We start from the raw sequence: 14,872 nt of genomic DNA, 5'->3' as shown, positions 1-14,872 counted from the left end.
GCCTTCTAGGTTGGGGCGCAGTCTGGAATTCCCTGAAGGCTCAGGGATCATGGACTCAGGAGGAGAGACTCCTTCCAATAAACATTCTGGAATTAAGAGCAATTTTCAATGCTCTTCTGGCTTGGCCTCAGTTAGCAACTCTGAGGTTCATCAGGTTTCAGTCGGACAACATCACGACTGTGGCTTACATCAACCATCAAGGAGGAACAAGGAGTTCCCTAGCGATGATGGTAGTCTCAAAGATAATTCGCTGGGCAGAGTCTCACTCTTGCCACCTGTCAGCGATCCACATCCCAGGCGTGGAGAACTGGGAGGCGGATTTTCTAAGTCGCCAGACCTTTCATCCGGGGGAGTGGGAACTTCATCCGGAGGTGTTTGCCCAACTGCTTCATCATTGGGGCAAACCAGATCTGGATCTCATGGCGTCTCGCCAGAACGTCAAGCTTCCTTGTTACGGATCCAGGTCCAGGGACCCGGGAGCAGTGCTGATAGATGCTCTGACAGCACCTTGGGTCTTCAACATGGCTTATGTGTTTCCACCTTTCCCGATGCTTCCTCGATTGATTGCCAGGATCAAACAGGAGAGAGCATCGGTGATTCTAATAGCGCCTGCATGGCCACACAGGACCTGGTATGCAGATCTAGTGGATATGTCGTCCTGTCCACCATGGTCTCTGCCTCTGAGACAGGACCTTCTGATTCAGGGTCCTTTCAAACATCCAAATCTAATTTCTCTGAGGTTGACTGCATGGAGATTGAACGCTTGATTCTATCAAAGCGTGGATTCTCGGAGTCAGTGATTGATACCTTAATACAGGCTAGGAAACCTGTTACCAGGAAAATTTACCATAAAATATGGCGTAAATACTTATATTGGTGCGAATCCAAGAGTTACTCATGGAGTAAGGTTAGGATTCCTAGGATATTGTCTTTTCTACAAGAGGGTTTAGAAAAGGGTTTATCTGCTAGTTCGTTAAAGGGACAGATTTCAGCTCTGTCTATCCTTTTACACAAACGTCTGGCAGAAGTTCCAGACGTTCAGGCTTTTTGTCAGGCTTTGGCTAGGATTAAGCCTGTGTTTAAGACTGTTGCTCCGTCGTGGAGCTTAAACTTAGTTCTTAACGTTCTGCAAGGTGTTCCGTTTGAACCCCTTCATTCCATCGATATCAAACTGTTATCTTGGAAAGTTCTGTTTTTAATGGCTATTTCCTCGGCTCGAAGAGTCTCTGAGTTATCGGCCTTACATTGTGATTCTCCTTATCTGATTTTTCATTCAGACAAGGTAGTTCTGCGTACTAAACCTGGGTTCTTACCTAAGGTAGTCACTAACAAGAATATCAATCAAGAGATTGTTGTTCCATCATTGTGCCCTAACCCTTCTTCAAAGAAGGAACGACTTTTGCACAATCTGGACGTCGTCCGTGCCCTGAAATTTTATTTGCAGGCAACTAAAGAGTTTCGTCAAACTTCTTCCCTGTTTGTCGTTTATTCTGGACAGAGGAGAGGTCAAAAAGCTTCGGCTACCTCTCTCTCTTTTTGGCTTCGTAGCATAATACGTTTAGCCTATGAGACTGCTGGACAGCAGCCTCCTGAAAGGATTACAGCTCATTCTACTAGAGCTGTGGCTTCCACTTGGGCCTTTAAGAATGAGGCCTCTGTTGAACAGATTTGCAAGGCTGCAACTTGGTCTTCACTTCACACTTTTTCAAAATTTTACAAATTTGACACTTTTGCTTCTTCGGAGGCTGTTTTTGGGAGAAAGGTTCTACAGGCGGTGGTTCCTTCCGTGTAAAGATCCTGCCTGTCCCTCCCGTCATCCGTGTACTTTTAGCTTTGGTATTGGTATCCCATAAGTAATGGATGACCCGTGGACTGACTACACTTAACAGGAGAAAATATAATTTATGCTTACCTGATAAATTCATTTCTCCTGTAGTGTAGTCAGTCCACGGCCCGCCCTGTTTTTACGGCAGGTCTACATTTTAATTAAACTCCAGTCACCACTGCACCCTATAGTTTCTCCTTTCTCGTATGGTTTCGGTCGAATGACTGGATATGACGTAGAGGGGAGGAGCTATATAGCAGCTCTGCTTGGGTGATCCTCTTGCACTTCCTGTTAGGGAGGAGTTATAATCCCATAAGTAATGGATGACCCGTGGACTGACTACACTACAGGAGAAATGAATTTATCAGGTAAGCATAAATTATATTTTTAGGCTTGACAACACTCCATATTAAAGTATGCAGACATTTTAGTCACCTGGTCAAAAATTGCACAGGCTATTATTTTTTCCCACACTGCTCAAAAAAAAGGGAACATTGTTTTAGAGTAAAAGTAATATGGGATCTTTTGTGGCTAATCAGGTGAAAGCAAAAGCTACTGGATATGCCATTGAGAAACAGGTGTACAGTGATACACACATGTAGTACAATCTGCTCCTGTTTGTAGGATGATTCTCAATGGTTTCTGGCATTTCCAATACACAATAAAAGAGTGGCCAATCTTTTCACCATCCCTTCATATATATTTATTTTTTTAATACCATGTCACATATGCTTCTGCAGATGAAATAATAAGAAAGAGAATGTTGTTATGGTCATTGCTATATTATTTAATAGTCACACCTGTGCTGGACCCTTTTGCTTGTCTTGACAGTTTCTTCTTAATCTAGTAGTCAGAACAAAAAGTCACATATTGTTTTTTTTTTATAACTTTTACTAGTCCTAAAGCCCGTTCACACGGGCCATGTTGTGCAGTCTCTCTCTCAGTCTCTCTCTCTCTCAGTCTCTCTCTCTTAGTCTCTCTCTCTCAGTCTCTCTCTCTCAGTCTCTCTCTCTCAGTCTCTCTCTCTCTCTGTCTCTCTACTCTCAGTCTCTCAGTCTCTCTCTCTCTCTCTCTCTCTCTCTCTCTCTCTCAGTCTCTCTCTCTCTCAGTCTCTCAGTCTCTCTCTCTCTCTCTCTCTCTCTCTCTCTCTCAGTCTCTCAGTCTCTCTCTCTCTCAGTCTCTCTCTCAGTCTCTCTCTCTCTGTCTCTGTCTCTCAGTCTCTCTCTCTCTCAGTCTCTCTCTCAGTATCTCTCTCTCTCAGTCTCTCTCTCAGTCTCTCTCTCTCTCTCTCTCTCAGTCTCTCTCTCTCTCTCAGTCTCTCTCTCTCTCTCTCAGTCTCTCTCTCTCTCAGTCTCTCTCTCTCAGTCTCTCTCTCTGTCTCTCTCTCTCTCTCTCTCTCTCTCAGTCTCTCTCTCTCGCAGTCTCTCTCTCTCTCAGTCTCTCTCTCTCTCAGTCTCTCTCTCTCTCTCTCTCTCTCAGTCTCTCTCTCTCTCTCTCTCTCTCTCAGTCTCTCTCTCTCTCAGTCTCTCAGTCTCTCTCTCTCTCAGTCTTTCTCTCTCTCAGTCTCTCTCTCTCAGTCTCTCTCTCAGTCTCTCTCTCTCTCTGTCTCTCTCTCTCTCTCAGTCTCTCTCTCTGTCTCTCTCTCTCTTCGTCTCTCTCTCTCTCAGTCTCTCTCTCTCTCTCTCTCTCAGTCTCTCTCTCTCAGTCTCTCTCTCAGTCTCTCTCAGTCTCTCTCTCTCTCAGTCTCTCTCTCTCTCAGTCTCTCTCTGTCTCTCTCAGTCTCTCTCTCTCTCTCTTTCTCTCTCTCTCTCTCTCCCCTGTACCTGATCCCTTGCGCTGCTGTGCTTTCAATTGCCTGATCCTCGCGTTGCTGTGTTTTCAATTGCGGAGGTGCGCGTTCGAGGTCGGGTTGTATCTGATCCTCGCGCTGCTGTTTCATTTGCAGAGGTGCGCGTGCGATCAGCTGTGCGCTTTCTAAGGCCAAGTGTTTGTCTCTACTGCGCATGACGGCTTCAGACAAACACTTGGCCTTTTAGAATATAGGATGTGACTGGTTTTAGTAGCATTTATTGAGACAGGTTCGGGTACCTTTGCTTCACTATGCAACAATCACAAACCTATCGTTCTGAAGAGCTTTAATTAAACAGATGTCCATGTCTTGGGTCTTTTGATGCATGTTCCAATCCCTGTTATACTTTAAAGTTGTACTAAACAGCTGTGCACTAGCAAGAGGTATTCTGTGTTTAAAAATTGATTTTAGTAGAAAAATGGTGAGGTAATGTGAAGCTCATTTGCATATCACTACCCAGAATCACCTGGGTTTTCCAGGGGAAACACAGTTAGCTGAGGATTTCTTTGGAAAAACTCACCCAGTTTATTTTAAAGGGCCGATGTGCTAGAAAGGCTTTGTGTCCCACCCTTAACTTATTCAACGACTAGTTTAGAAAATAAATAAATCATTATATTAAAATGTATTGTCGGTTTTGAAAGAGAAAAGTTTTATTTAAAAAAAAAACATTTATTATTTCATGTATCATAGATGACAACATAAAAGCACAAGTGCCTTACTCAAATATAATCACAAGGTTCCACATAGTGAAACACCAGTTTAGGATGATTTTGTCACAACAGAGAATACCAATCAAAGGAGAGGATGCTTCAAATACAGATGTTGTCCATACAGTAATCTTATCCCTTCCCCTGATTGTTTTACTAATAACTCTTTGATCCCATAATAATTGTTTTCTTTATTTTTTTAATGCTGAGTGAAAAATTCTTTTTAACCACCAAAAGGGACATTAAACTCAACATTTCATCTCCCTGAAACATTTTTAATCAAGGAAATAACAACATTTCTGTATACATTTATTTTTTATTATTTTGCATTATTTTGTTGTATAGTACATCTGAAGTGTTTATGTTACACTCTCTCCAGAGGTTGATAATGCCTCTCTCATACTTACGTTTACCAGAGTCTATAACATTCTACAAATTGGTTAGCTTAGATCATAAGCTTATTCACACTGGTCCCTAATTGGCAAAAGCAAAGGAAGCCAGAAACATGTTTTCCAAGAGGTATATCCCTTAACTGTTCTTTATGTGCAAAATCTTGTAAGTTCTGCTAAGAAAATAACAATACAGTTTTTAATTGCTATGATTTGAATGTGCACCATTGAATGCACCATTCATGTGCCTGCCACATATAAACATTGTCATGTAATTAAAGATGCATATGAGTAATCGTGTATGGTGTTTTCCCTTTATAGGTAGAAGCAAGATATACCATAGTTAAAGCTCTTGAAGAACATGACCTGGGTACTACAGAAAAGTGTGTTAGGATCAACTCGGTGTCCAGTAACCTTGCAGAAGATGACCTGGAAGTCATACTTCAGTCCAAAGTCTTGCCTTCTTGCCTAATGTTGCCAAAGGTTGAAACTGCAGATGAAGTGAAATGGGTAAGAGGCTGCTTCATGTTTTGTGTGTATATAAATGCTGTTCAGATAAGAATGCTGCATCATCTAGCACTTCATGCTTTTCATTGTAGTAGCCACAGCAGGTAGTCTCTTTTTCCATCGATACTGAACAGATGTAGATTTTTAATTAACAGTGAAACAACCTGACCCATTTGTGCTTGTATTTTTCTGAGATATGTGATGAGAGGTGCACCTATATTTTCTTAACCTTCATAAATGTATGAACAATATTAGCTCTATATTCAGTGCACATTTTTTTTCCAAAGCTATTAAAGCTGCAGGATACCTTCAAAGGAACATAAAACTCAATTTAAAGTGTATATGATTGCATTTTTACAATACACGTGTGTAAGTAAGACGCTTTTAGTAAAAGTTCTCACTGTTTCAGTGAGAGCTTATACTGTGCATGGAACATATCTACATATACTATGTGAACCCTTATTAAAGCGCTGTGGAACAGTGGTGATGAGTCATTTTTCTGCACCAAGTCATTGCTGACATAATATATGCTCTGTTAAGAGTGGAGCGCTATCATTAGCTCAAGGAGCGTAAACACGATTGCGAGATCGCAGTGTTCTTTATGCTCAAGTCTATATTACAAATGCCGTGCTGTTTAACTTTCGCTCCATATACACCCTATATAAAAGGGGTACCTCGCATTCAAAATTCAGTGTGCGGCTGGTGATCGCATGAAGAGGACGTTGTGGATGAAGATAAGAAGATGGACGCAGACCCCCACTGGGATGAATATCAATTTTTATCCTTTTTTTTTTTTTAAAGCAAACAGCTCTTTTTCTTCCTGTTTGGTAGGAGGTGGTTAAAGAGTTTACTACATTAGAATACTTTCTTATTTTGCAGGTGAAGAATCCTCCTCTCAGGGCAGTATGCTCACTTCTGTAAGGTTCCATCATAGCTGTCTACATTCTGATTGACTCACTCAGACTTCATAGGCAGAGCAGCCAGAGATATATGATATGTGACATCTACTCAGGGGTCCTAATGTTACTGACTACTGTGTTTTTAGTGCAACACAGGAACTGTGCCCTATTCAGCCCATCTCTATTTATGTGTGAATGATACAGCCCTAAGTCGTTTTATGTATTTTGGACATGTTGACAATGCAATAAAGGTTTTGTTTTCTTCAAGAAACTTGACGGCTGATATATTAGTTTGATCTAGGTTTATGAAGTGGCAATCTTATAGTGTGGCTCACTGTTGTAAAGTGCTGTATCAATTGGATTTATACATATAATTGTTGTGATATGCTCCTTTGCATTTCCTGGTAGCATATAGGTTCTGGGCAAGGTTTACAAGCTAGCTAGGGCTGGGACTTGTCTTTCCTAACTGAATAAATGTTCAGAGAAGAAAAGCATTCATTTTTTGATGATATTTTGATATAGCTCAAGAGTTTAAGGCTGCGGTGCTCTGATCCTAGTCTGCTTATGAAATGTTTTTCTATGATTGATACTTGTCTTATTCTAGACTTGTAGATACGTATTGTTTGATGTTATCAACTAGTTCTATAGGTTATTTATGTTGCATGTTAGGTTATATGGGAACAGCACATTCAGGTGCATCTTCATTCATTTATTTCTTAGACTCTCCCACTTGTTTCTTCTCATTCTCATGAGGATTTCATTTTCTTAAAAGTCTACCTCTAATCATTTAGATCAGGCCAAAGATTTGCTTTTGTTGTCCTTCTAGCCCATTGGTCAGCAACCTTGGCACCCCAGATGTTTCAGAACTACATTTCCCATGATACTCAGCCAGCCTAAAATGTGTCTGAGCATCAAGGGCAATGTAGTTCCAATACATCTGGGGTGCCAAGGTTGCTGACCCCCTGTTCTAGCCCATGATGTTATGGAGGTCATAGGCCTTAGTTCTTTTGTTAAACTGCATTAGCCTAATATTAAAATAGATATTTTTTATTTGTTTTTAACTTTAGGGGGTCCAGTCTTGGATGTCAATTTTGGTTTAGGTAACATTATTATTATTCCTGCCAAATACGTATTTTATCAATAGACAGGCCAAGTCTGCTTTAAATAAAGATTTTCTGATTGGCTACACCCAATGATCAGTTATTGCTTGCACTTGCTCTTATTTGTAAGCGGTGTGTAGCTTGATTCTGTCCGTCCCAAGATTATGATGGGGGGTTCTTCTTCACAGACATTACTTGGTGCTGAATCAGTTTTATATATGTGCACTTGTGTTCAAACATCCCTTTCTGTGCTTTTTCTTTGAATTATCCACACATTAAATAATGTTGTTTTTCAGTAGATCAAAAAGTTTCTGAAAAATTCTTTAGTTTGCAAAGAATTGGTAGATATTTTTTTTTTTACCTTGTTATAGGCTGAGTTTGTCTGAGCCTGGTCTAGAAAAATACAGACAATGATCAACATTTTTTTCCACTGGCTTGATCACTTTGGTGGTGCTCTGCAGGATTCTCCAGAAAAGGTGATACATATAATTAAGATTTACTATCTTTATCTCCTGAGGGGAAGATTTGTAATCAATATGCAGAGACTGTAAGGAGATATATAATTCACCAACATTATGAAGGTATTGTTTTTTGTTTGTTTGTTTGTTTGTTTGTTTATTTAATTTGAAATGATTCCAATAATGGTGAAGGGGAGGACATATAGATAAAAATAGGTTAATACTATGACAGATGTAGGGGACAAGGGATTAAAGGGGTTAATTGTATGTGATATTCAAAATATCCATGTAAACTTAGTGTGTATGTGTGTATGACTAATATGTTTACAAATATACTAATATAAAGTATGGTTTACGAAGGTGTCAAAAACGCCCTAACCATTGTTGTACTGAGCTCAATGTAGCTAGGGTTGCAGCCTCAGCCATGTTTTCCTGGACACTTATGAGTTATACATGCTGCAGGGTGTGCAGAAAGGAATATAAATAGTTCTGTTAAGTGTCATTATTTGTGAGCTGTCCAGGGTTGAAATGCATGTTCTTACCTGCACACCCTGCATCATGTATAACTCATTAGTGTCCAAGAAAACATCGCTGATGTGGCCGGACTGTTAGCCAACGGACATTTGGCAGACGGATAATAGTCCGACAGACAAGTGGCTCTCAGATAACAGTTCAGCCACGAGATAGATAAATTCAATAGATAGATAGATTCGATAGATAGATAGATAGATAGATAAATAGATAGATTCGATAATTTCCAAGACAGAGAATTACAAGACGTGTGGGCTGGGACCCATGGTTAGGTTCCCAGAGGCGATTGCAGCGCCCGAGGCTCTGATTAGAACAGAGCACTCTGGAGCGTATCTGTCCTCAGCCGAACTCAGAACATGCTTCTGCATTCTGTCCGTCGGCCAAATGTCCGTCTGCATTTTGTCAGAGCACCGGCAACCCTATATGTAGCACATAGGAAAGCTGATTACTGTCAGAAGTAAGTGCACAGTAACAGTGATAGTTATACAATATGGTCATTAGTATTTGGCACATATAGCAAACTTAATGGGGTATGCACGGTAACTATCAGCACACACTTGCTAACATTTTATTGTCTCCACCTAGAAAGAACATTAGAGCTACAAACATAAAAGAAAAACAGATGTATAAAAAAAGGCATTTAGTAAAAAAATAAAACAAAAAGGAAACATATAAAGACACTTAAAAGGTTGATAGTGTACCAGGGGCGCGATCCGATATAGATCGTAGTTTGCGGTGCAAGCGAGGGAACCCCCGCCACCCGTAGTTTCAGATCGCAACTCGAGCAATCCCATATACGGCGCCGTCAGAGGCTAAAGTGCCGTAAGTCTGACAAACCAGCGATGTTCAGAAATCTGCGTAAGTACAAATTTCTGGAGTCGCCAGTGACTTACGGCACTTTAGAAACTGCCGGCGCCTACAAAACCTGACTAAGCTATAAAATCACCCGTACTGTCTAACACGCCTCCCAAACATAGCCCGACACGTCTAACCCTCTCTCCGCTATCACCCCTCACTATCCTAACAATAAAAAATGTATTAACCCCTAAACCGCCGCTCCCGGACCCCCCCGCCGCCACCTAATAAAGTTATTAACCCCTAAACCGCCACTCCCGGACCTCGCCGCCAGCTATATTAAATCTATAACCCCCTAATGTGAGCCCCTACCCCGCCGCCATCTACCTTACCTGCCCCCTAAAGTGAGCCCCTTACACCGCCGCCATCTACCTTACCTACCCCCTAAAGTGAGCCCCTTACACCGCCGACATCTACCTTACCTACCCCCTAAAGTGAGCCCCTACCCAGCCGCCATCTACCTTACCTACCCCCTAAAGTGAGCCCCTACCCCGCCACCATCTACCTTACCTACCCCCTAAAGTGAGCCCCTTACACCGCCGCCATCTACCTTACCTACCCCCTAAAGTGAGCTCCTACCCCGCCGCCATCTATTTTAAACACATTAATCCCTAATCTAATCCCCCTACACCGCAGCCAGCTATATTAACTATATTAACCCTAATTATATTAGGGTTAATATAGTTAATATAGTTATTATATTATATATATTAACTATATTAACCCTAATTATATTAGGGTTAATATAGTTAATATCGTTATTATATTATTTATATATTAAGTATAATAACCCTATCTAACTCTAACATTCCTAACTAAATTCTTATTAAAATAAATCTAATTAATATTAATATTATTAATTAAAATATTCCTATTTAAATCTAAATACTTACCTATAAAATAAACCCTAAGATAGCTACAATGTAATTAATAATTACATTGTAGCTATTTTAGGGTTTATATTTATTTTACAGGTAACTTGGTATTTATTTTAACTAGGTACAATAGCTATTAAATAGTTAATAACTATTTAATAGCTACCTAGTTAAAATAATTACCAATATACCTGTAAAATAAATCCTAACCTAAGTTACAAATACACCTACACTATCAATAAATTAAATAACCAATCAGCCAATCAGATTGAACTTGAATCTGATTGGCTGATTCAATCAGCCAATCAGATTTTTCTACCTTAATTCCGATTGGCTGATAGAATTCTATCGGATGGAAGAAGACTTCACTGCCGCTTGATTGAAGACATCGCCCGGATGGAAGAAGACTTCACTGCCGCTTGATTGGACATCGCCCGGATCGGATGAAGAGTTCTGCCCGGCTGGGTGAAGACAAGGTAGGGAGATCTTCAGGGGGGTAGTGTTAGTTTTTTTTTAAGGGGGGTTTGGGTGGGTTTAGAATAGGGGTATGTGGATGGTGGGTTGTAATGTTGGGGTGGTATTGTGTTTTTTTTTACAGGCAAAAGAGCTGTTTTCTTTGGGGCATGCCCCGCAAAAGGCCCTTTTAAGGGCTGGTAAGGTAAAGGAGCTGTTAACTTTTTAAATTTAGAATAGGGTAGGGACATTTTTTTATTTTTGGGGGCTTTATTATTTTATTAGGGGGCTTAGAATAGGTGTAATTAGCTTAAAAATCTTGTAATCTTTTTTTATTTTTTATAATTTAGTGGGGGGTTTTTGTAATTTAGTTTATTTAATTGTATTTTAGTTTAGATATTTGTAGTTTATTTAATTTATTAATAGTGTAGGTGTATTTCTGACTTAGGTTAGGATTTATTTTACAGGTAAATTGGTAATTATTTTAACTAGGTTATTAACTATTTAATAGCTATTTTACCTAGTTAAAATAAATACCAAGTTACCTGTAAAATAAATATAAACCCTAAAATAGCTACAATGTAATTATTAATTACATTGTAGCTATCTTAGGGTTTATTTTATAGGTAAGTATTTAGATTTAAATAGGAATATTTTAATTAATAATATTAATTAGATTTATTTTAATAAGAATTTAGTTAGGGATGTTAGAGTTAGATAGGGTTATTATACTTAATATATATATAATATAATAACGCTATTAACTATATTAACCCTAATATAATTAGGGTTAATATAGTTAATATATATAATATAATAACTATATTAACCCTAATATAATTAGGGTTAATATAGTTAATATAGCTGGCGGCGGTGTAGGGGGATTAGATTAGGGGTTAATGTGTTTAATATAGGCGGCGGCGGTGTAGGGGGATTAAATTAGGGGTTAATATTTTTAAAATAGATGGCGGCGGGGTAGGAGCTCACTTTAGGGGGTAGGTAAGGTAGATGGCGGCGGGGTAGGGGCTCACTTTAGGGGGTAGGTAAGGTAGATGGCGGCGGGGTAGGGGCTCACTTTAGGGGGTAGGTAAGGTAGATGGCGGTGGTGTAAGGGGCTCACATTAGGGGGTATGTAATGTAGCTGGCGACGGTGTAGGGGGATCACATTAGGGGGTTATACTTTTAATGGAGGTGGTGGCGGGGTCCGGGAGCGGCGGTTTAGGGGTTAAATACTTTATTAGGGATTGCGGCGGGGATCGCGGTTGACAGGTAGATAGACATTGCGCATGCATTAGGTGTTAGGTTTTATTTAGCAGGTAGTTTAGGGAGTTACAGGGCTCCAATAGACAGCGTAAGGCTTACTACGGCTGCATTTTGTGGTGAGGTGAAAATGGAGTAAGATTTCTCCATTTTCGCCACTTAAGTCCTTACGCTGTATATTGGATACCAAACTGTGTGGGTTTGGTATACCTGTCTATGGCCCAAAAAACTACGGGCGAAGGCAGAAATATATGAGCGTAACTTCTAGGTTACGCCGTATATAGGATACCAAACCAGCGCAAAATTCGGCGTCGCCGGCTTTTGCAGGCGACGCTGCATATTGGATCTGGCCCCAGATATGTAAAGTCCAAGGGGTAGATTTACCAAGCAACGGCTGCTGCAATCTACTCCCCATGTTTCTGAATAACTTGAAACAAGAGTTTAGAAGCAGCCACAATCATCCTGATCAGATATGATCGGAATGATTGACACGCCCTGCTAGCGGGTGATTAGCCGCAAATGTGCAGGGGGCGGCATTGCACAAACATTTCACCAGAAATGCTTGTACAATGTTAAATGCTGCAGCAAATCATGTCCGTCCGTCATTTTATAAATCGGCCTCCAAGTATACTTCCAAACAGCAGCTAATATAATGCAGCATTACAAAAAGGCTGCTTTAGCTTATTTTTAACACCAGGATTGCCATCACTTGCACACCAGACCTGTCAATCTCAGCTCTAACACAACTTCAGTTGCACACCAGACCTGTCAATTTCAGCTCTAACACAACTTCAGTTGCACACCAGACTTGTCAATCTCAGCTCTAACACAACTTCATTTGCACACCAGACCTTGCACACCAGACACTCCCTTAACAGGACCTTTTAAATAAAAGCTTCGCAATTTGGATTGGAAAAGTTTTAAGTGGGTGGTGTACTTCTGTTATGAAATTTGCTTAATTCTCTTTGTATCCTTTTTTTTAGCAATGCACTACTGGGAGCTAGCTGAGCATATTGGGTTGGCCAATTACAAAAGGCATATATGTCCACCCACCAATCAAAAGCTTGTTCCCAGTAGTGCATTGCTGCTATTGAGCCTCTCTGTGTATGCTTTTTAACAAAGCAAAGTAGATAACAGAAGTAAATTGGAAAGTTGTTTAAAATCACATGCTCTATCTTAATCATAAAAGTTTAATTTTGTCTTTATTGTCCTTTTAATATAATGTAAGAATGTTTGCATATTATGTATTTATAGAACTAAAAAGTAATACATCAATTTATTGCCAACATAACTTTATCCCACATGCCATTTTCATTTTCTAAGCTTGAAGGGACATAAATGTTCCTAATAACTTCAACGCTCCTGAGCCTACATCTGCATGTTCACATGATACTTTCCAACAAATGATAGCATGAAAACAAGGTACACTTGAATTCATTGGTTGTATTTTGTATTTTTTTAATTGCACTCTTTACCTGAATTGTGAACGTTTAATTGTGACTTCAATTTCCCTTTAGACATTTTAATACAGACTCTTTACAAAGATAAAGAGATGTATTTATGTATAGCATGGCTGCCAAACTCTAAAGAAAATCCAGCCCTTCTGAGAGTAAATTCTGTCAATATATAACATGCTTGAACCATGCTGGAGAAACACATTATCAGCATATGAAACAAAATGACTATAAAGAAACAAATAAAGAATAGGGTCACTTCTTAGGGCAGCAAGGAGAACAAACAGGAAGCATTTAACTAGTGTTTTTAATTAGCACAGATATAATTTCCTGAACAGTTCTCTATTTCTTCCTTTTTAATTGCTGACAGGTGTGTTTGTGTTTCATGACTGAGTTTTCAGCCAATAAAAACCTGGAAATGTTAAGTGGCATGTCAAATGTCTTTACAAAATGAGTAAATAATTTAATTGTAGAAAATAAATGATATAATGTCGCTTTTATTGTGAAATGGCATTTTTGTCATATGATACTGGATTGTGAAATAGTTACATTTCTTACAAATAACATGTGGTCCTGCTGCACAAATGCATGCATAATTTATATATCATAAGAACATCATAAGAAGATTTTAGAATCAGCTGATCGCAAGACTTTAAAATATTAACCAGACTAATATGCTTGTTACATGCAGAGCTCAGATCAGACCCCATCACCAAGCATTAACTCTAAGGGCCTGATATTCAAAACCTCACAACTCAGGTGAGATGATCTTAAAGGTCTCGTCAGTACAGCGAGGTGCTTAACATAAATTTAGATACACAAATTTTATCTTGAGAATTTGAGAAATGTTTATGTTTCTATGTAGTGTTCTTTTTGTGAAACAGAAACCCCTACATTACAATAAAAGGCTTAACAAATTCAAAGATTTAGTGTGATTTCTCTCTTTTTGAATATCAGACCCTAAGTCATAAACCTACATCAGACTAGATCCATGGCCCTGCATGTTCTCTAAAAGCAGCATTCTGCAGCCCTCTTTCAGCCACAAATCAATATCATGCCCTGCAACACATATATTAGATCAGACCCCTGACATGCAGCACATCTGTAGGTCACACATATACATTAGATAAGACCCCTGACCTGCAGCACATCTATAGGTCACACATAATCAATAGATCAAACCCTGACCAACAGCACATCTATAGGTTACACATATGCATTAGATCAGACCCCCTGACCTGCAACACATCTATAATTAACACAAATACATTATTTCAGACCCCTGACCTGCAGCACATATATTGGTTACACATATACATTAGATCGGACCCCTGACCTGCAGCACATCTATAGGTTACGTTACACATATACATTAGTTCAGACCCCTGACCTTCAGCACATCTATAGTATACACATATACGTTAGATCAGACCCCTGACCTGCAGCACATCTATAGGTCACACAAAAATCATTATATCAGACCCCTGACCTGCAGCACATCTATAGGTCACACAAAAATCATTATATCAGACCCCTGACCTTCAGCACATCTATAGGATACACATATACGTTAGATCAGACCCCTGACCTGCAGCACATCTATAGGTCACACAAAAATCATTATATCAGACCCCTGACCTGCAGCACATCTATAGGTCACACAAAAATCATTAGATCAGACCCCTGACCTGTAGCACATCTATAGGTCAC

The 14,872-nt window shown here is 39.6% G+C and overlaps 1 protein-coding gene across 1 annotated transcript in view; it reads left to right on the top strand.

Moving 5' to 3' along the window:
* CLYBL (citramalyl-CoA lyase) overlaps positions 1-14,872 on the top strand; it is a 1,241,399-nt gene that overhangs the window by 999,127 nt on the left and 227,400 nt on the right. The window contains exon 4 of the mRNA XM_053707813.1: positions 5,092-5,280. Coding sequence (XP_053563788.1) covers positions 5,092-5,280 — 189 coding nt within the window. The remainder of the gene's footprint in view (positions 1-5,091; positions 5,281-14,872) is intronic.

Source organism: Bombina bombina, chromosome 3, assembly GCF_027579735.1.
Source record: "Bombina bombina isolate aBomBom1 chromosome 3, aBomBom1.pri, whole genome shotgun sequence".
Lineage (NCBI taxonomy): Eukaryota > Metazoa > Chordata > Amphibia > Anura > Bombinatoridae > Bombina > Bombina bombina.
This window is presented reverse-complemented; position numbering and strand designations above follow the sequence as displayed.